Source organism: Lonchura striata, chromosome 17 (assembly GCF_046129695.1).
Source record: "Lonchura striata isolate bLonStr1 chromosome 17, bLonStr1.mat, whole genome shotgun sequence".
Taxonomy (NCBI): domain Eukaryota; kingdom Metazoa; phylum Chordata; class Aves; order Passeriformes; family Estrildidae; genus Lonchura; species Lonchura striata.
Window position 1 is genome coordinate 14,745,728 of NC_134619.1, and position 22,548 is coordinate 14,768,275.

General features: G+C 48.6%; 1 protein-coding gene across 2 annotated transcripts in view; it reads right to left on the reverse strand.

Moving 5' to 3' along the window:
• LOC110473800 (rho GTPase-activating protein 39) overlaps window positions 1-22,548 on the reverse strand; it is a 60,400-nt gene that overhangs the window by 12,394 nt on the left and 25,458 nt on the right. For both annotated transcript variants that reach the window (XR_002465935.1, XM_021536656.1), the window contains exons 2-5: window positions 17,446-17,844; window positions 6,702-8,007; window positions 3,625-4,171; window positions 2,282-2,371 (exon numbers count right to left, since the gene is read on the reverse strand). Coding sequence is in view for 1 of the 2 variants with exons in the window: in XM_021536656.1 (XP_021392331.1) it covers window positions 2,282-2,371; window positions 3,625-4,171; window positions 6,702-8,007; window positions 17,446-17,844 (2,342 nt within the window). In the remaining variant the exon portion in view is untranslated. The remainder of the gene's footprint in view (window positions 1-2,281; window positions 2,372-3,624; window positions 4,172-6,701; window positions 8,008-17,445; window positions 17,845-22,548) is intronic.

Here is a 22,548-nt window from a genome sequence, read left to right on the forward strand (position 1 = left end):
GCCAGATCCCTCTGCACCCTTCATTTATATAGCCGTGAATAATTTTCTATCAACACTGAGCTGTCAGCTCATGATTTGTCTCCTTGTATAAACCCAAAGACCAGTTTACATTCCTGTGGGATCAGCAGACAATCCTCCTTCTGAAAACACAGCATTTATTCCTACCCATTCTTCTGCCTGCCAAGAGGTTCTTCATGCATGAAAAGACCTTGCACAACATTTGTATTTCATTTACTCATAGAGAATTAAGCTAGAAGATGAATACTGCACAGGTTAAGTGTGGGAGACTTCAGAATTCTTTCTTTGGATATATGCCAGATAGTAAATTGTGGGAGGACAGATTGTAGGAGAATAAGAGATAATGCTGAAGGCAATCTCGCTCCTGAGGAGTTGCATCTGTACTAATTACCAAAGAGTAGGAACAGGCCTGCCCTTAATAGGGCACAGCTGTGTCCAATAAGGATGGCTGTTACAAAAGAGTGGATTAACTGGTCAAGACAGAGCTGGAGTCAGTCAGTTGTACTGCTGCAAGGAGCAAGGGTCAGGTGGTCATGCTAGGGACAATAAGGGTTAGCATGTGCTACTAGGGACAGATAGGGTTAGGCGATCATGATAGGGACAGAAGTCAGCCAGCCACGAGGAAGAAAGAGAAAAGGAGTCAGTGTTGTGAGATGCTGCCTGTGAGAACTCAAAGAGAGAAGGTATGAAAGTCTTGCAGTAAGATAATAAACTAATGGTGACAGTCAGTGCACATCCACCATCAATTGGTGCCAAGCACCGACGCCAACAATTGGAGACCCGTATGGAGATGACTTATGACAGTAAATGTTTACTCATCTATGAGCTTCTGGACTGAAAGGAGTATATGCATATGTATGGGGAATCACTGCTTCAACTCAACTTTTCACTGAAAGACTTACATAGATGCCTACTTATCTTGAATTCAGTTCTGACTGAAGTCATACATTTGATTTCCTTATGGATTTCTCTGATGTTACAGCATCCGTAGGCATCTTAGTATTTCAGAGCCACTAAGGAACTTCTCACAACAGCCTTGCAGCTTCAGGTACATCCTACCCACCCCTCGCACATCTGGAAAGCAGCGCTGGTCAAACAGAAGTAGGTGTTCCAGGGAAAAACCTGATCTTTCCAGCCAGCAGCAGAGACAACCTGGCATGTTCCTGCAAGATTTCCCCTTACTTCAGATGCAATTCTGAGGTCAGTCTCCAGAAAAGGTCCTCAGAGTCAGTCACAGCGAAAAAGCTGTTTTGAGCGAGCTGCCAGCCCTGCTGGCTCCTCCACTGAACCCCTGCAGAACAACTCATAGCCTGGTCCCTGCCAGAACAGCCTCCTGAACCAGAAAGACAAGAGTAAACAGCCTCAAGCTGTGCCAGGGCACATTTAAGTTGGATATAAGAGAAAATTTCTTCATTGCAAGGGTAATTAGGCATTGGAACACAGGCTGCCCAGGGCAGTGGTGGAACTTCCATCCCTGGAAGTATTAAGAAAATGTATGGATGTGGCATCCGAAGGCATGATTTAGTGGTGGCCTTGAGAGTGCTGTGGGAACAGTTTGACTCAATTACTTTAGAGGATTTTTCCAACCTTAATGATTCTGTGAAAGGTAACAGTGTGTGACCTGTCACCAGAGCCACAGCTAAGGCCATATAGGCACAGCTGACTTTCAACTGCTTCCTTCTGGAAACTTCATGAAGTTATCCTGGCATGCCTTTTTCATAACACTTCATACAGATATATTATCAGAGGCAACATAGAAAATCCTCAATTGGAAGGGACCTACAAAGAGTCTAACTGCTTATGTTTGGTTTTGCTTGTATTTTTTTTTAATTTTAAATTTAACATTTGTGTTTAGGTAAAAACTACATTTATTTTCATAAGCACATCTCTAGCACACGCAATTTAGACATATAATTGCACAGAACAGCCTGCTCAGCCCACCAGAATATACTCCAGGAAATGCAGCATGCACAGATCAGAGGAATTACAGCCCCAGGTCTGCATCCAACTTAAAATCCCTCACACAACTTGAACAACTGTGCTTGAAAGGGCCCCCACCTGTCCCAAATGCAGCCCAGCTGCCACTCACACTGCTGATCCATGCTCCGATCTAGCCTTGCACACCATCCTGCCATCAGATAAATTTTCGCAAAGCCAAGTCTCTGTATTTAAAGAAATGGTCTGATTTTCAGCAGAGCTCAGCATTGTCGCCTGCCTGACGTCAGTGCAGACTTCTCTCTCAGCTCCCTGTGTCTCTCCCTACCTTCATCCTCTGTGTTTTGTTTCCTCTTTTTCCTGGATTTTGTGATCTTCTTGTTTTTCAGATCCACAAGCTCCTTGATGTGCTGGGCAACTGAAAATTCAGAAGGGGGTCTGGATTAATAATGTGGTATATACTAAAATACTAAAATACAGAATTGCCCTTAGATATGCAGCCAGCCTGACTCCAGCATAAGAAGCTCTGTCAGGGGAAAGGTCCTGCACCACAGCCAGCTCCCAATGAACCTGAATGAGGGGCTCAGAACATCACTCATCTTCTCCAAATGGCCAATCAGTTGAAAAGTTCATACTTAAATAAACTTGCTGCCTAAATACCAGCAAAAGAACCATCTTCTTAATATCTCAGAGTAATCTTCCTTGCTGCCTGCATTCTGGGCAAAGCATAGCTGGAGGGAATGGTTTTGGACAGAAGTGACAAGGGCTGAAAATCTTTATAAAACCCAAACTAATGCTGCACACCTGGCAGTTCAGTGAAGAAATGTCAAATTAACGCTATAATCATAAAAAGAGAAAGCAAATATTGCCAGTGTAGCACTTGCCCCTTGGTCCAACCTCTGCTGCCATGCTCATGAACAGGGGCAGAGGGGTGCTGAGGCAGAACTCCTGTAGCCACCCTGGAGACCTGGGGGGGCTTCAAACACAGCTTGAAGTCCCCAGAGATCAAGGGGAAAATTGGTGTCTGGTTTCTGGCCTGAGATTGGACAAGACACAGTGAGTGCAGCTGAAATAGTATGAAATAAGCCAATAAATACCAGTTAATACTCTCCAGGCTGGTACTTAGCTTTTGTCTTTTCTTCATGTGCCCCACCCCCCATGGGATGCTATAGTAATTTAAAGCTGGGGTAATAACAGAATATAAGATGGGCTGGTCCCCAAACTTCTGAAAGACAGATAAATTGCATCTCTTCACACTAAAAGACTGCATTCTTCAGGATCCCCAAAAAGCCAAGTGTCTGCAAAGGCTCCCTTAAAAAACATTAGATACTAACACTCCTTTTTTTTACCAGCTTCAAGGAACTTAAAGTAAATTATGTCATCAGAGAACCCAGAAAAGCTCTGCCTTTGGAGGGCTGGTATCAACTCATTTCAGTGCTGATGGATGAGTTGAGTGCAGTGTGAGGCTCACATTTCTTTGCCAGATAAAGCTGGTGGTAGCTTCATCCCACCAATGAAAGATGAATTTAGACAACACACTGTGCTCTCAATGACAGAGCCCACAGTACTAGCTGGGGACTACCTGTACTTTTAAAACCCAGAGAGCCTTGACTATGTGGCACAACCCACCAAGATGCTGCTGCATACAGAGGAGGTGCACAAGGCACTTACTCTTTTCATCACTGTCAAGGTGACGGTAAATGTAACCTTCCAGGTAAGACTGAAATTTGGGTGATGGGGAAAAAAAGGCCAGACTGATGGCCATCAGTTCCCAGCCCCATGCCAGGCTTCGGTAGCACATGTTATCTGTTGTCTGCCGGATCAGCTGTATGTAGAGCTCATCTCGCAAGCCTTGCATGCTCCAGCACTTGGTGACTGTGACCAATGCCACGTGATTGCGGTCCATGCGAGTCTGACGGTCTCCCATATAGCTCTGCACCAGTTTGAACATCTCACATGCCTCTTTTTTGATGGTCCGGCTGCTGGTGATGAGCATTGGCTTTTTAATGGAGCCACCATTCCAGGACAGCATGTTTGAGATGGAGATCCTTCGTCGGAAGATGCCTTGCGTGTGCATGTTCAGGTTTTTGGAAGCCCAATCCACCATGCTGCTCTGAGAGATGGGCTTCCGTAGGGTGTTGTAAGAGAAATGGCATCCCACACAGCCACCAAGCTGGCTGCTGCCCTCCTGCTTGGGCTCCAGCTCTATGGTCTCAGGCTGCAAAGAAGAACAGACATGTTAAAATCAGCTTAGGTGACTCCTTACCCAACTAGAAAAATTATCCACAGTGAGACAGGAAGCTGCCAGGAACTGCACAATGGTGAATCTGTACAAACATGACTTGATGCATACTGAATTGGTGGATGACACTTGTAGTTCTGAAAGAGCCTGGCTGGCACAGCCACACACTAATGCTGTCCCCTAAGGGAAGTGCTGGGACATGGAGTAACAGGGTTGAGTGTCCCAGCTGTCGCCAGGTTTACGGGGACAAGCAGGAGGTGAGCTGATTTCCAGAGCAGCAGCACAGCTCTGTGGCACCAAGCACCAAGGAACCAAGTATCTCTGCACTCCTCACTCCTCAGTTCCAATGGAGCTCCAGGAGCCCAGGAGGAGGGTGGGACACTGGTCTACAGTTAACCCCAAAATACACATTAGTTCTTAGAAGTTTAGAGCAAGTCAGTGTTTCCTTCTTAGTATAGAGAAACTCCTGAGAAGCTTCTGCAGTCCAACCCTTTCCCATCTCACACCCCACGTCTCTGCATGCAGATGACGGGATTAGCACTCATCATATTCCACCCCTCATTGCCAGCCTGGGGCACAATAATCTCTCCTGGTTTTTTACTTTGTTCTTTTTATCCCTTGAGTTACTCCTCTACCTCCTCACCCTCTCTGAATTCACTCAACACACTGACTAAAAATCCCCACCTGCAGTTCTCTGCCATCTCAACATCCTTGGTCTCCTTCAAACCAGCTTATGTGCCTGGAGTTGTTTTTCCTTCTATCACCCTACCTGCTCCTTCAGCATGCTCCTTCTGAAGAGTCACCTCCTCTTACTATCTTGAGGTTCAGTTCTCCTCTGCTCTCTCTGAGGCTTCTCTCTCACTTCTCATTCACAGCCACTTCTGCTTAGCCTGTCCCAAAAATTCTGCCCATCCTCCTCCGACACTAAGTTTTCTTATCTCTGGATTTTCCTCTCTATCATGCAAGTCCAGCACAGGACATCACTGCTCACTCAAGCCACTTGATGTTATTTTCAGGTTTTTCAGGTGAGGCAGCGATCTTGCCGCCATATTTTCTGCAACTTCCTCACCTCCTTACTTGGACTCTTGAGTATTTCTGTGAATATTTTTTTTTTTTTATAGACTCTTTTTGCCTCTACCACAACATCAGTCTCCTTTCGTCTTCTGCTTCTCCATATTACCACATACAAATTTTTTTTCTTCATTTTCAAGGCCATTCACAGTCTATTCCCAACCCACCATCTGTCGTGCATAATCAAGTTTCAGCTCTCTCTGTCAATGTAACATGGTGAAACACAGCCAGAAGACTGGAGAGCAGTCTCCTACAAAGTCCAAAGAGGCTATGAAATGAAATTGCTGAACTATTAATAATAAGATGTAAGTAATGTAAACTTGATGTGTCTCTGTACCTGAAAAGTGAGAAATCTGGGAACATGATATCAGTTTTCCAAAAGGTTTCAGATGAAAGCAAGGCACTTACTGATCCAAAATGGTAATAAAGAGAACATATACGGATAAATCTGATAAAGCAGAGGTGTCAGCCTAGCTTTCAAAGAAAAGTTACACCTCACAGATCTGCTGGAGCAATCTGGAATAGTCAAGGAGCTTTCCCAAGTTTCTTCATGAAAGACTTTGTAGCAGCAAACAGGAGAAAAACTAGAAAAAAGTAAGAAGACTTTTCAGCATGGGGCATGATTATCAGCTCTGCCTCATCAAATTAATGCAGAAACTCTGGTTGTTCAAAATAGGAGCAAAATAACTGGAAGAGTGAGAAAAGAGGAAAAAGGGCAAAAGCTTCAGGATATATAAAACTATCTACAAAGAACCAAAATACGAACTAAAACTAGGAAGCAAGATAGTCCTTTGAATCCAAGCAGGAAAAAAGGATGGCAAAATAATCCTGCAGAAGTGCTGTGTTAGAGAGGAAAACCACTCCCCTTGAGCAGGCACACTAATGGGGCTTTAAAATAGCAATTTCCAGTAAGATGCTAGAGCCACTGACACTGATTTTCTAAATATTGCTATTCCGTGTTCAGGCATTGGGAGGGAGAATAGCATATGAGGAGCCATTCAAAAAAAAGAGAGAGAAAAAGAGGAATTGCTGTTGTGTGGCTATGCAAATCTTGATGCCGTACCCACCAACTCAGACCATTCCAGTGAAGAAAGTACATACGAGGGAAGACATGAGTGCCAGTAACATGATCAGGCAAGCACATTTACCCAAATAACAGAGCAGAGCTACCCACAGTGCTGAGGCCTTGCTAGACATGAGCCCCATCCCACAATTCTGCTTTCTCTCAAGCCAGGCCTGAAACTGGGCCTGAAACAGGCCTTCCATGAGGAAAGTTGTGAAGCTTCATGACCTGTTTGCTATTCTGCAGGAACAGACATGTCTTGCCAGCAGCACACCCCTGGAATTAAACCCCCCTCCAGACTCTGTATTATGAGTGTAGCAAGTCTAGCAAAGGAAAAAAAAAAAAAAAGAAAAGGCACAGATGGGGAAGTACCTGTGAAGAATGGCATGTAGCACCTGATGAAGCAAAGTTTGTCTGGCTGGTGATGTTCTTTTCTAAAGAATCTATTTTCTCAAAAGTTCTCTTCTGCCTCACTGTGTCCTGTGGAGCCACACTGCTGGGAAAGAATTCCCTAATCTCCAGGTCCTGTCTGTACAGAGACCTGTTGCTGGCTGAGACATCATCCCTGGAGCTCTGGCTGATGCATTTTTTCAAGTGGTCAGACTGAAACCTGACCTTGCTGCTCTCTGCTGGAACATCGCTCTCTGGGCTCTCAGCATCCAGGCTGGCTTTGCTTCCCCTGCAAGCTGCTGACCTGCCCACCACAGTACGCATCTCAGCAATTACTCTATCATTCAGAGCTGTGAGCTCACTGCTGCTACCCACAGAGCCAGGTCTTGCTTGACCTGTTCCTTGCCTCCTTCCTTTCCTTTTTCTCAAGCTTAGAGATGGGCCAGTTGAATAACCAGAATCCTGATGGCTTATACCAGTTGGGTACTCCTGAGCTTGCAGGCTGTTTTGCTGACTGTGGTGGAGTTCCATTTTCTTGAAGACATTGGCTTCCAAGATCCTCCAAGACTCCTTGAAGTTTTCCTTTGAAGCAAGTTGACCAGGCAGTTTAGTGGAGGTATCCATTGTTGCAGCAGAAGAATGGCAGAGTTTGGCAGATTGGTCAACATTGACCATATGTTTTATGTATTCTCTGCCAGCTGGGCTGTATTCAGTGGAAGAGGGATTTTTTGCATGCTTCTTTGCAGCTTGCTGTTGTTGCATACTAGGATGCTGCAATAACTTGGTTGGTGGCAACTGCTTTTTTAAGCTATTGCTTGGTGACCTTGGTGGAGACATCCCACTGCCACAAATGCATTCAGTGTCCATATCTACTGGTGGCTCGTCATAAATTGGCAACTCTAAAGATGGCTCATCATATATAGGTGCAGGAGAGGCATATGTGGGGGATGCAGGCTGGGGAGTTCCTGTCCAGCTTCTTGGAGGTGTCTGAGAAGTAGGACCATTCGTCATCACCAGGCAAAACCCACCACTCTCCGTCTTTTTGATCTGCATAGACTGCTTTGTTTCTCCAGCCAGTATTTGCTTTGTGGCTCCAGAGGTCTGGGATATGGATTGAGGCTGAGCACATATAGCCGATTTGGGAAGAGATTTTGGGCTGTTAGGCTTTGGAGTACCCTGCAGCTGAAGAGAACTGCTTGAAAAGTTCTGCATCTGCCTCAAACTGTTCACTTTGACCAACAAGGCTGCTTTTGTGCCTGGCAGAGGCTGCCAGTGGGTAGGAGTCTCCCTAAAAGAAGAAAGGTACAAATACACACAATTATTTAAGAATTGTATTTATTGAAGTAACTTCTATGTCTACTCAAATACCAAATAATTCGTCTCAAAGTGCCTGAATCTTCCCCAACCAGTAATATCAGGAAATTATTTTTTCCTGGAGATCCCCCTTGCTGAAACAGAAAAACGTTGCTGTTATTCACATAATAAATTTCTAAATCATGAAGAGCAGAACAAGATGAAATTAGTTCATTATACTATAACCTGTCTGGTATCAGCTGCACTGATATAGGACACAACCTATGCTTCTCAAGGCTCAGCAGATAGCATGGCACCCAGAACAACTGGCTGAAGACCACCAAGCTATTCTGGAACATAAAACTCAAGCATTAAATTGGAAAATAATCCCAAGCACCTGCCTTCAGATTATCCAAATATGATGAGAGTCCTTCCAGACCATGCTGTTTTTTTATTTTAGTTTCCAGATGTGCGTTTATTTTGTAGGAAAATTTATAAGGTCTATGGGAGGTATATGGGGGTGGCCACTCTCCACTCACAGTTTACATTCCCACACAACCTGCCACTCCTCCACTCAATCTTGTCCAGATGCACTTGGATCTGGTATCCTTGGCCACACCAACTCGCCCTGCTCAGGCTCTCACGGCTGTGAAACCCTCCTCTGCTGGGAGTATCACCTCTGATCCGTGGCAGTACTTGGGATCCACCACAACCCAACATGCCCACTGCAACACCTCAGTTCCCAGGGTATATTCTACAGTGTAGCAACAACAACCTGCTGTCAGGCTGTGACCATGGCCAGTCTGTGTTTGTGAGCTCCGACGAAAAGGGAATGGAAAGGATATTAAACCAGCAGAGCTTCCAGGTTTTCCAAGATATCACAGTCCTCAGGAAGGTCTACTTGAGTCTGACTCTACCTCCACTTGAATTGTGCCCTACCTCCATGTATCTGCTACCAACCATCACTGGGTAGGACCTGAGGGTTTACTACATGTGTTCCATCTGAGACAAGAGATGTTCTCCTAACACCTTCATAACTATTTTGCTGTTTGCACCTTGAACTTGCTCCCCACTCCACATTGCTGACCTGCCCTCTATAGCCTCTGTGCTGGCAGACACCCCACTTCTGCTGCATGTCCAGAGGTGCCTCCCACCAATGTCTGGCTCTCTTGTACCTTCCCTGCCAAACCCCAAAGTATATGGATACCCCAGCCCTCTTGCTCTGCTCGTGCTCTCCAGAGCCCTTTCACCTGGCCAGGTGCCAGCCTCCTCCTTCAACACAGCTTCCCTGGGGTATTATGCCTGTCCTTCCCCCATGGTTATCCTGCCAGTGCATTTACACACCCCCTGCTCTCCCCATACCTGCCCCACATCACTGTGGGTGTCCTATTTCACCTGGTACACTCCAATCACTTTCCCCACATCCTCTGTCCCATACCTCATGTCTCACATCTGTTCCCAATCGCTGCCCCCTCTAAAGGGGTGGCGTGCTCCTTCCTCATCGACTCCTTACCATATTTTTGGCAAAACATGCTCTCTGTTGGCAATGTGTCATTGTGAATCCCATCTTGACACAATGGCACCAGGAGTGGCGAAGACAAGGCTGGCACTGCCCTGCCATGGGTGCAGTGCCTGACCCCTGGCCAGGGTCCAAAGGCTTCACAACACCCTGATCACACTTAGCTGCACCTCCATCTTTGCAGGGCTGGCTCCTTTCAGGCAACAGAGTCCATGTAGCTCTCTTGTGCAACTACCCAGGTGTGGCCAGAGAACGTTGAGAAAGGGCTGTCTTCCTCTGCTTCGAACCCTGGGGCCCCCTCTTGCTCTGGGACCTCTGGTGCCTCCCACTGAGGCACCAAGGATTTTATTTTAAGGGAATTTCTGACACTATTTCTGGATGGTGATGCAACTGCCATGAGGAAGGCCTATCTCCCAGCTTCCACCTTCATTCCCTTCACAGCACTGCAACCCAGCGCTGACCTAAGCCCTATGCCAAGAGTAGCTTGGGAAACACTGACAAATTTGAGATTGGTTTCTCTCCATCTGACCAAGCCACCATCCAGCACAGCCCCTGCTCTCCCATTCCTGTTTAGCCCTCAGTGGCTTGTCCTCCACATGCTTCTTCCTGGGGCATGATGCCTAGTGCAGGGGGTCGAGCGCCAGCAGTACCAAGTGAGGATGCACACAGGGAACCACCAGTGGTAACAGCAGGATGAGGGTGGCATTCATGAGGAGACCCAGCTCAACAACCCACCAGGTATCCCTCCCTGGGGGACACAGGGCCTGCTCTTTGCATCAGTCCATCTCCCCTGTGCACAGCCAAGCTCCAGTCTCAATCCCAAGCTTTGCTGAAGACTAGGCTCTTCCTCGAAGAGTGCCTGGACTAACAGGAAGAACCAGAACAGCAACACTTGATAGGCTTTTAAATGAGGATTTCTGACATCCCCATGGCTGTATCAGACAGACTGCCAGTCTCTCGTTTTATGGCACAGGAGACTGGCAAAGGACAGAACAATCCACAGGCTCCTGACTCAGCAGGCAGGCCACAAATGTGTGACTGGGACATATTTTAGCTCAACCCTACAGCAATCATCATTGCATCTGGACCAACATTATCCAGTTGTGAGGTTGCCGAGCGATAGCCCAGAGCTGCAGATGTGTCCCACTGCCTTAAAAGATCTCCAGTTATGGCAGGGCTGGAAAATAACCCTGTGCTCTGTGGAAAGGTGCTGGACACTCACATCCCACAAGCCACCTCCTGAAGTTTTTCCTCTCCCTGATGTGCACCATTGCAGGCCCAGCTAGCTGTGCACAGTTGAACCATTGACTCAGCCAAGGCTTGACAGACCTGCCTCAGCCAGGTACAGCATGGCCAGACTTGTGCCCCCCATCCAGGCTCATCATGCACTGGTACTGTCTGACACCAGAAAATAAATGAACAGGAACTCAGCCTGAAGCTCTGCTACCTCCTTGCTCAGCTCTGAGCCACAGGAAGGAGCCCCTCCCTGTCCAAACAGCAGGCACTGGCACCACCTCCTGCCCCATCTGTCCCAGTTCACACCCCCAGAGCAGCACTGGGAACATCCCTGTTGGTCACTGCTCAGGTGTGGGCCTGGGCATCTCCGGAACACTACCAACCTGCCCATCAGAGGCAGGTTCCTGCTCCAGTGTGGCATTATAACTTTTAGAGCCCTGTGGGACCTCAATTGGCAACAACCTCTGCCCCTGCATCTGTGCTAAAGAGCATAGGCCAGATTTTAGGCCTCAGATGAGTGATGAGGGATTTGATCTGAAAAAGAAAAGAGGATATTGTGCTAACAGCTGTTGCAGATGATAGATAAATATAATTGTTCATAAATAATACATCGGGATGAGAACAGTTCTCCCAGCTAGCCGGACAATGCCCCTGCCTTTGGATGGGTCCTGGGGTAAAATGGATTGTTCCATCCCACCCCCCCAAAAGATGTATGGTCCACCCCACACCTCTGTCCCTCCCTGAAAACATTACTGCATGCAACCCCATCGGGCATGCCTCATTCCAACTCACCTCAAAGCCCCTTGATAAGGAGGCTTCGAGGGGCCACGCACTCTCTTGGAACTTCCTCCCCTCTTGGAGCTTCCCCTCTCCTAAACCCTCCTTTTGTCACTCCCCTCCCCCACCCTCTCAGGCCCAGCCACGTGCTGTGTCTGGGTGCACAAGGCAGGACCTTCCTGCACCCCCAATAAACCTCTTTCCCCAAGAGCAACCTTCAGAGATCTCTGCCTCCCTCCACCCACACCGTGCAGGAGCGTGCTGTTTTCTACAAACAGCCTTCTGTAGAGGCAAGTTACCTACCTGTGAGCCCCAGTAAGCTGGAAGGCAAAAGGCAATCCAAAGAACAACAGCTTCTCACTGCCCAGAGTCCCTTTATCAGGGTGCAAGGAAGACATCCCTCACCTTGGGCCTACCCAGGACAAGAAGATGTGCTGGGGTTTCAACACAGACTTGGCCACATGGGTGGGACATGACGGAGAGAGGCAGGAGCTCTGCACTGGTACAGGACTCTCTCTGCACCTGCCCTGAGCCCAGCTGTCAGGACAGCAAGACAAGTTAGACAGACAGCCACAGCAAGGCAATGAAGAAGTGGCTCTGCCACAGGCAGCAAGCCTCCCTGTAGCAGGATTCTGGCACTTACAGTCTGTGCCCCAACATGTTCTCTCCTTCAGGCCTAGGTCAAGGCGCACATTGGGACTCAACCTTCTCCAGACCGCTGCAAACCCCTGGAGCTGGCAGAGCTCACCCACTGACACTGCTTTTTTTGAGGAAAAACAGAAACACATGAGACTGCCACAGCTGGTCTACCATGGGCACTGGTAAGAGGCAAAGCACCTAGATGCAGGGGCCAGAGGAAACTGAGAAGCTGTGCCACTCCCATGTCACCAAGTGCCACCATGCTCCCTGACCCAGGAATGTGATAGTGAAGGGAAACTTCTGAATGTGTACAGTATCCCACCTCACCCATCATTCCCATTGTGGACACATCATGCCCTTTCCAGCCTCCCTGGCTGCCAGAGATGAGGGGAAAGAAGTAACTTCACAGAAAAGACAAAGCTGTCTTGAAAAGGCCATTTCCACAGCCATGAATGATTTCTTAGGGCCACGTCTGGATACAGCTTCTTTCAACTCTATCCCCAGGCTCCTGATAAGACCAAGAAGAAGACAAGAGGGACTTCCTGACTTCCCAGCATGAAGATTCAATTTTGTCCTTGTGAAAGTTCTGACAAAAAGCAAAGCCAGTAGTGGAGAAGTGTCCCAATGCAGCCTCTCAGCTGAGCTCTTCAGCCACCAGCAGCAGAGACCCTGATGAATCCTCTGGGACTGTTTCTGTGAGGAATGCTTTCAAGTAGCTCCAATATAAAGGTCTCAATTTGGCACTGATTTTCTCAGCCTGCACCCAGCTCCAACAGGCCCAGCATATCTAGCAGTTCTTCTCAGGCTCCAGATCTCCCATGTTTGTTTTTCTTCTTCCCAGAAGCCTGGAGAAAAGGCCCTGCACCTTAGCTCTGCCCTTTTTAGAAGTTGTTTTCTGAGTGCTGTGACAAAGGTGAGTGAACAGGGATGTTTGTACTCCAGTAGCACTGCTGCTCTGCCCCTAATTCCCACACTGGAGGCAGGGATGCAAACTGCCCAAACCAAAAACTCTAGTGTGTGAAAGGATAATTTGGCCATCATTTCTGCTGACGAGAGTCCATCTTGCTTCCTAACAGGATTGTAAGAGCTCAGGATGAGTCTGGAGTTGTGAGGCAAGTGCTGTTTGCTGTCCTTGTCCAGCAAGGGAGAAGCAGAGTCACCACTGGGCTGGGCAGCCCCAGGGAGCACAGCTGAAAGACAGAATGGGAGCAAAAGCATGGGCAGAGGAGCTTCTCCAGAAGGCTTCAGAGATGGTCAGTGGCACCAGCATCTCAGCCCACTGCAAGAAGCTGCCATTTCCCTAGGGAGTCTACCCTCCTGTGCTGCCTGGGGAAGCCAAAGGCCGATATCTAGAGAAGACTACTCCAAGCCACTGCAAGAGCTGGAAGAGCAGCAGCAAGCTGTGGGGCAGAGAAGGAAGGGTGGCATGGGCATAGAGACAGAGGGAACAGGCAGCAAAGGTTTGGGGAACTTCTATGTTCTTCTCAAGGCTGCTGAGGGTTTCACAGCACTGAGATGTGGCAGGGGGCACAACAAATTCAGCAGTGCTGATAGAAGGCACAAGAGAGGAAAGGTGGTAAAAACCAGTTTACTAAAAGAAAAAACCTTGATCACAAAGTATAACTAAAACTAGAATGAAATCCCTTCCACCAGATCTTTGTGGAATAGGCTTGCAGGAGGCCCCTCTTGGGGACTACACTGGTCTCTGCTGGTCTCTCCATCTATCACAGGATGACAAACCTGAAGGAAAGAAAACCACTATTTTTTGTGCTGGCATTAAGAGACAAAAATGAAACTGTCTTGGGTGCAAGTAACTATAAAGATGTCAAATACTACCAACAGCACTCCATGTGTTCACCCTCTGTTTATGCAGCTGCATTTCTTCTGAGCAGAGGAGGACATACCTGAGGTTGTCTTTGGAGAACAACACAGACAACAGAACTTAAAAGTTCAGTGTGGTCATGCTATTAGTATACCAAACATTCAGCAGTGGCATTAGATCCCACCTGAGAGCATTTGCTTCTGGCTCAACATGTTGCTCCCTGTTTTACAAGCTAGCAAAAGCTCTCCTTGGGTGTCAGGCTCGACTACAGAAATCAAACTCTCGCTCACACAGTAGAGAGAACACATGATAGATGTGCAAGGAAAAAGTGCCCAATCTCCTGCTTCCAAGAAAGCACATTTTGCAGACGTCACCTTACTGGTATGAGCCTTGTAATGTGAAAGAGCCTTCATATCCAAGCAGCCTGTTAGCTCCCATGCAAGCTGCCACTCATGCTTTTCTCAGCACTTATCCTTCAATTCATTGCAGGCACAAGGTGCCCCAAGATTGCTGCACAAACCTGATCTAGGGATGGAACAAAGGAGAACTCCTTCCCACTTCCCCTCCTTTTAGGAGAATGAGCAGTGATGGTGATGCTACCCTGGCAGGCAAGGAAAGGTACAGCAAAATGCTGCCCATGTTGCATCACTCCCCCTTCCTTCTATAGGAGGGGACTGTGTAAAAGGCTCTTCCCTACTGAGAGGGCAAACTGGCATCACTTTTCCCCTGAGGCACAGCAACTCCCCATACAAAGGCAGAGGAGGCCATGTTTCCTCCTGAGAGACTGAGTCAGTGTCCTGGTTGCAGACAAGGCCAGAGCTTAGTGCTGCTGTTACTCTAAACCATGCATATCATGGTATAGAATAACATTTTCCCTCCTGAACCACACCACGGTTTCAGGAGGGAAAGCCAGGCACCCTATCTGAAGAGTGCCATTTTGCCTCTCTCTCCAGAGGAGGGACTGTCAGCATCAACCCCTGAGGGGCCCAGTCCCTTTGCTCCCCTGCTGGTTCCCCTCCTGTTTTCTCAGTACACAACTACGGAACATGGTGTAGAAAGGGAGCAGTGAAAACGCAAATTGATCGCAGTGCTGAACCATCAGCACTGGCAAGGAGGAGGCTGCTGGAAGAGAACAGTCCAGCAGTGGGAGTGAGCCCAACCCCACTGAGCCCATCAAACTGAGCAGAAAGGAGCCCTGCCAAACCCAGCAGAACTGAGCCCAAAGGAGAGCATTTGAGCAGTAGGACAAAAAAACAGCAGTGACCTGCAGGGCTGACCTCTAGTGCGGCAGGGCAGTAGAAATGGTGGCACAGTTACCTGTGCAGAACTGAGCCCAGTGGAGTGGCTGCATGACACTATTTGGACAATTCAGCTTTCAGGAAGTATGTCACTGGTTTTTGTGTTTTCTGGCTGGAAGAAACAAACATTAGTCATAGAAGTTGTCCCACCATCATGCCTTTGTTCCCAGTGGCCACATGGGCAGTACATGAATGGCCACCACATTGTCTTTGCCTGGGAAAGCCATGTGGATGCAGCTTATAAGGAGCATCTGCCATCTTGGTTTTGTTCCCAATAGTGAATAACTTTTCGTGGGCAAAACACTTCCTCTTTTTGAATACTATTGCTATTAACATTTTTTTCTGTCCTCTTTTTGTATACTATTGCTATTAACATTGCTGTTGTTATTGTGTGTTTCTTATTCCACTGCTTTATGCGTTCAGTAAATTGTTAATTGTTAATTCAACCCGTAATCTCTGCTTTTGTCTCTCCCTTACCGGAAACAGTGAGGGGAAGAGGAGTGGCTTATTTGGAGTTTAATTCAACCTGGTATGAGCCTTGTAATAGGAAAGAGCCTTGCATATCCAAGCAGCCTATTAGCTCCTATGCAAGCTGCCACTCATGCCTTTCTCAGCACTTGCCCTTCAATTCATTGCAGGCACAAGGTGCCCCAAGATTGCTGCACAGTCAGGAATACTTTGGGCTCTGTGAAGCTCATGATATCTTACACTCTATCAGGACTCTTACACTCATTTCTCTGGAAACATGTAATGTAGTTTTGATGGTGCCCATCCCGGCTGCCCTGGAGTGGCAGGCTGTAGACCGACAAGGAAGGAAAGTCACCTGTCTCATGTCAAATCCCATGTGCCTAAGACATTTACTGGAGTTCTCCTGGCAGGGCAGGGATCATTCTCAGCATGGATAGGAAGCTCAGAGGAGCTGCTTCTGGGGCAGGAGGCTCAGGGAGCATCACAAGTACCAGTAAAGTGTTGGGTTCCTTCTGGTGCACTTTATGTGCATCACCAGTGTCTTGCAACCATTAAGAACTGCACTGAATACAGGAGTGTCTCACAGGAAGCAGACATGTGATAAGCCTCACTTAAGGGTGCATATACTTTCCAGAACTGCCATCCTATGTGGCTTTCATTAACTTGGCATTTTTCTTCTATCCTTGCCTGCACATAGAGAGGCAGTCTTGATCTAAAAACCAAGGTGCTAGCACTTGCTGCACTGCCCAGAACCAGGACAAGGCATCCCAGCATATATGGCAGGAGAGTCAGATTTACCCAAGCACTGCTCTAGCCCTCAGGTCAGTTCTCAATATGACCCAACTTTGCTTGCTGCATGGCCTCCCCAGCTACCAGTACCACATCCTCCAGGGGAGGATGATGCCCAGGTAGAGCAGGAGGGAGGCAGAGCAGCCCCACACAGTATCCCAGGCAGAGAGGCCAACCCAACAGAGATTGGGGAAGGGATACTTATGTGCAGCTGAAGCTGAAATCATATACAATAAAAGAAATCCCCAATTGCTGTCAGACTAGTTTTAGTGTAAAATAAAATCTCTTAGTCAAACAAAATAGCATCTTGTTATTGGTCTTTTATTTCAGGCTTGATGTTATCACGTAACTATGCCAGCAGCTCTGTCCCTGCAGCCCCACCTCCTGCCCTGGCTGAAGCTGCAAGACATCAGCAACTGAGCAAGTAGGAAAGGAAGGAACCAGACCAGATGGGCTCACCCACACCCCACAGGAGCCTGACCCACTGCACAGGAGCTATGGCCATCCCAACAAACCCTGTTGCAAGTTTTTGAGAAGTTTTCATCACTACATGACACTCCTGCCTGTCCCCCTGTCTTTCTATTGTAGCACCCAGAGCAAAGATTATCTTTTGACATGTATTTTTATGGTATATCACACAAAGATGGCCTGGCCCAAGCTGGGGACATTCAGGCAGTGGTGAAAGCAGACAGCTGTACCCCAAGAAGAGGAGGGCACATGGCAGTGATTGGGGGCCTGGCAGTACTTTGCCCAGCGCTGCACCCTCCTGGGGCAGCACAGCACTCTCCTGAGGAAGCATGGTTCCCAAACTGCCTAACAGGGACTGCCTGGCAGCTAAATTCACCCAGTAGATATAAATAGAGAAGGCTGAAGCTCTCCCCATACCTGGCAGGATCTTTCCTCTTCTCCGCTGCACTGTTCCACTTGCCCTTCTCCATCTCCCGAAAGACAGCCATTTGGATGGGGGTGCTTCTGCCACTGCTGCTGGTGCTGCCTCGGTGCTCTCGGCCACAGCAGTCAGGCTGGGAGCTGCCCTTCATGGCCTGGAGCTGTGCCAAGGGCACAATGTCACAGCCCTGGGGCCGGTGCCACACTGTCTGCCGTGTGATGGCATTGTAGTAGTAGAAGCGGTTGTTGTTCTGGTCGAAGAGTTCCCACCACTGCTTCTGGTCTGACTGGCGCACCTTCAGGTTGGGAGGGGGCTCCCAGCTGCACTCCCCAGTGGTCAGGTTCACGTACATCTGCTGCTGGGAGCGAGGCTCAATTATCTCCACCCAGTCTGAGCTGCAGGGACACAAGAGCCACATTAGTTTGGGCCAGAGGCCCAAAGCAAACAGGTTGTCTGAAGAGTCCTACAGAACTGCTGCCACTGGGCCAGGCAGTCTGCTTGCAGATCAAAGCATTGCTTGGGGCTATTCAGCAGTCTAATGATCTTAGGAGAAGCCAGGGCAAGGATTGGATATGGGGCTGCTACAAAGGAGCAGTTTTTTGGCACAGGGAAGGGGAGGTCAGCCCCATCAGCCTGGCCCCGTCACTTCCCACTCACCAGCCCAAGACTAACCCATGGGGCTGGGCAAGCACTGTCTGTTGATGCTGGGATGACTCACATCAAGGGCTGGCCCAGTCACAGGAGTGCCAGTGCCTGGGAGATGCAGGGTGCAGGATGCAGGAGTGTAGGGGACTTGACTTTCAGGAGCAGGGAGATCTGCTCCTTTTGAGAGCTGCACATTCCACCTGGGGAGACCAAAGCCCTGGCTCCCAACAATTCGAGCAACCTGCTCCATGCAAGTGCCTGCCTGCAGGCTCTACATGCTGTGGGGCTGGGAGGGACCTCTGTGTCCCATGGACCGTGCTCAGAGCCCACACTTCTGTCCAAAAGATATATGTGGGGTATGCCTGGTGGATGAGACCATCTTCATTGCAGGCTCTTCCCCCTACCCCTTGTCTGATGGGACAGAGCCTTCAGCAGGGTGTAAGGTGACCCTATGGACAGGCCCTGCTGCTGATCCATAACCCTTTGCAGCCCTAAAGATCCACTCCTTGAACCCCAGGGTCCCTTTATCAGCACCCATACTGGCCCAGTCAGTGAGAGCAAGGCAGGTAGTGCTGAAGGACTGCTTTCCAGGCAGATCAGCACAGTGGTTTTCGTGCAGAGGGCTGCACATCCATCATACATGGCATATCAACCATATCACTGACACATCAACCCTTAAGAGCTGGCTTGAGGAGCTCAGCAAAGCCAATGCAGTAGCCCAAACCATTTTGGATAGCCCAGGTAAATGAAGGGAGTGCAATCCCAGCAAAGTCTCCCTCCACAAAGGAGAGATGCTGCCTAAAGTGATCCTGAACCAAGTTGTATGCTCAGCATGCTGAAAAACAACATGAGCCCCTACTGCTCCCACACTCCAAAGTCTGGCCTCCATCCAAATGTTGGTGGAGGCTGCAGGAAGGAGAGCCTAGTTAACTAAAGCTACTTTTCTATTGATACAAGCCGTATGAAGATGACAAGTCCAAGGCCCCTCTTGAAACCTGTTCCTGCCCATGGGTTCACTCTGACACAACCGCCAGCTGCTCTCCGTCGAGGGTATGACAGCAGAAGTCACAGCAGAAGAGGGAGAAGGGAGATCCCACTGCATCCCTCTCACACCCTCAGCTGCCAGCCTGCAGGTCCTCAGAAGGGTCAGGAGATGGTGGCAGCACTGCAGTGCCTGAAATGGCAGCCCAGGCTCCTGTGCCTGGTCCTGGCTTTCTGAGAATGGTCAGGATGTCTCCTATCACCAGGCAAATCTAGGTGAGGGTTTAGTTGCCCATTGCACCTCCCTGCTAGGAAAATTGTGGGTTTGATTGACAGCAATCAATGCTGAGCAGTCTGGCATGTACTCATAAAAATGAACTCAGGAGATCATTTTTAGATCAGGCCAGTCCTCAAAATTGAGGAAAAGCAAGGAGTACATTCTTGGAGCAGGGCCAGCCCCAGGCTGCCACACAAGCCTCAAAAATAACATCAGGAACTCTGGAAAGATGTGATAAACCCAGGACTGCAGAGATAAGGCTGTAACTTGGACACACAAAAACCAAAATTAATTCATATTCCACTTTACAAGGTTAAAGAAGTTTCCTGGGGGTGGTTTAAATAATGCTTTTCTTCGTCCTTTCAGCTCCAAGTGCTGAGGGATGCAGCAGGCACAAAGTGTGCACCCACCCCACAAGCACTGCAGCACCTGCTCCCACCAGCAGGATCACGGCAATAGTTTCAGTTCATCTCAGCTCCTGTGACTCAGTGTCCCCAAAACACGACTTGCTTGCAGTCCCATTTGCCCGACCCCTCCACTGCCCGAGCACAGGACAGGCAGCCTGCTGGCATCGCAATGGCTCCAGGGAACTAACGCAGTCACCAGAGCCTGCAAGGTGGAGGGATTTCAACAAAACCCCCACTCGCTTCCAAAAGCAACCCACATTCCCAAGGTGCATCCTCCTGTACTGTCAGAAAGTCCAGGAGCTTCCTTTGTGTCCTGAGTAATACTTTCCAGACCTCATAGCTGGGAAACAGGACGCAGCTCCAGCTGCTCACTCCAGCAGGCAAAGGCCCCCAACTGTGATGGCTTGTGCTGCGGGATTTGTAATTTTTTCTTCTTCACCCCCCCATTCCCCCCTCCCCCGACCCTGCGTTCCCTTATCACTCCCTCTCCCCGCACGGTTCCTAGTCCTGATCTTTTGTTCCCTTATCACTCCCCCTCCCCGCACGGTTCCTTGTCCTGATCTTTTGTTCCCTTATCACTCCCCCTCCCCGCACGGTTCCTTGTCCTGATCTTTTGTTCCCTTATCACTCCCCCCCGCCACGCGGTCTGTCCCTGCCCCCCCCCTTCCCATCGCTGTCCCCGGGGTCTCCGCGGTTTCCCTGCCCCTGCCTCCCTGGCCGCGGCTCATGTTTCCCCCAGCAGGCACGGGGTATAACCGACCCTCGGTCGGTCGGTGCCCCGGGGTCTCGGGGACACGCTCCCACAATAAACACGTGTTTGCACCCGAGCCCCGTGTCGCCATTTCGTCTGTTCCCGCGCTAGAACTGAGCCTCGCAGAGCCGAAGGCGAAAAGCGGCGCCGCCTCTCCCCGCTCCCGCCGTGCTCCCACAGGCACCCGCCCTGAGCTGGTCTCGCACGGCAACATTGTGCTGTGAGCATGCTGATGTTTTGGAGGAGTGGCAAGGCCATTGCAGGGGTCAGCCCCCAAGCAGCAGCATGTTGTGAACAGGATAGTGCATCAGGCATGCAAAAAGCAGAAGAAAGTGTAGGGCTTTTTGTGCATAATCACATCTCATGTATGTGGCAGCAGGTCTCTGGCCACAGAGAGCAGGCACAGACTTTCCCAGGTATTTTCCCTGGGAAGGCGGTGAGAAGATCAGAGAAAAGAATGAGAAACAATTCTTATCTTCACTTGCTGCACCTGTTGTTTTGCTCATGTAGAACGTGTCATGGAGATTTGTTTACCAAAGGGCGATTTCTTAATTGTATACTGGATAATGTTTGGATTGATTGACCAATTAGTTCAAAGCTGTACTGGACTGGCTGTAAAGGTTACTGAGTTTCTTAATAAGTACAGTATAATATAGTATAGGATGATATAATAAAGCAATTGATCAGCTTTCTGCAATCACAGAGTCAATGCTAATAATTAGCTGTCTGGGGGCCTGCGGTGATACATGGAGACAGATCTGAAGGCTTCGCCTCACAGATGGACAGCTGTTTTTTTAATAAAGTGCTGTAATAGATAGTACAGCTAAGAGCCAAGCTGGTGCATTCTGTCCTGCATCTTCAAGGTCACAGGGGATGGACATGTTCAAACTTTGCTCCCTCAAAACCAGCTTGAGTTCTTCCTGGCTGCCACTCCTGCTTGGCAAAGCCTCGGAATAAAAAATAATAGCAGTAATTTTTAAGAAATGGTGTTTCATCCCGAAAGGGCATCTGCAAGCATCTCCTCACTAGGTCTTTCTCACAAAGCCTGTAAATGCTTAGTAGGAAGGAATACATTTTTTTTAACTACAGAGAACTGAGCAGGACCAGAAATGAAATGGACCAGGTACAAGAGAAGAGTCACTCGCAGGAAGAGCTGAGGAACCCCAAGAAGTCAAACAGGCACTCCCTCACAGGACAGCTGGTTTTCCTGGCACCATCACCCAAGTGACAACACAGCCCAGGCAGCCAAGCACAATCCTGGGACAGCAAAACTTCTTCCCAAGGCCGTAAGAATAGTAGAGATGTTTTCTTAGCTGGACCTGTCAGCTCAAGATCAGCTTGGCGTGATCTACGGCCTCACATGTGGAAACTGCTCAGCACCAGCTTGAGGAGGCAAACATCCACCAAGGGGAAGAGAGCACCAAGTATAGCCATGGGAAACAACTGCCTCAGGGAGCTTCACACCAGGCTGCCAACAAACCCTTCTGCATGGCTACAAGGACTCCTCTTATGACTTATTTCACTTCCATGTGTTGCACTACGACACAAAATAACTCACACACTCACTTTATGATTTAAAAGAAGAAAAAGAGGAAGTTTATTTTCTGACTCCCCAATATATAGAATTCCAAAAGTGACAGTGGATTGGAGGATGAAATGGCCACCTCTCCAACCACACTGGTCAAACTTAGAGTCCATCAATTCTCTCCTCCCACAAAGAATGCAAAACAATCATTATTTATGTGAACAGTGCATGAGAACTCCAGTAGAAATATGTAAACATCAGAAGGCTTAAAAAACTTTCAAAAGAACTTTAAAAATTTTAAAAGAACAGGGCAACATCCATACTCTAATTTTTGGATTTCTGTGTTTCAAGCCAAGATCCCATCTCCTTCCTGCACTTCCCTTCTTTGGAATAAGCCCTGCAGAGAGTTGAGGCAGTACTAAGTCCTTCCTGGCCAAACATGGCTCCATACCAAGTGGGATTTTTCAAGAGTAATGCCCTCAATGGAGGCCTGCAGCATACTCAAAGCCAGTC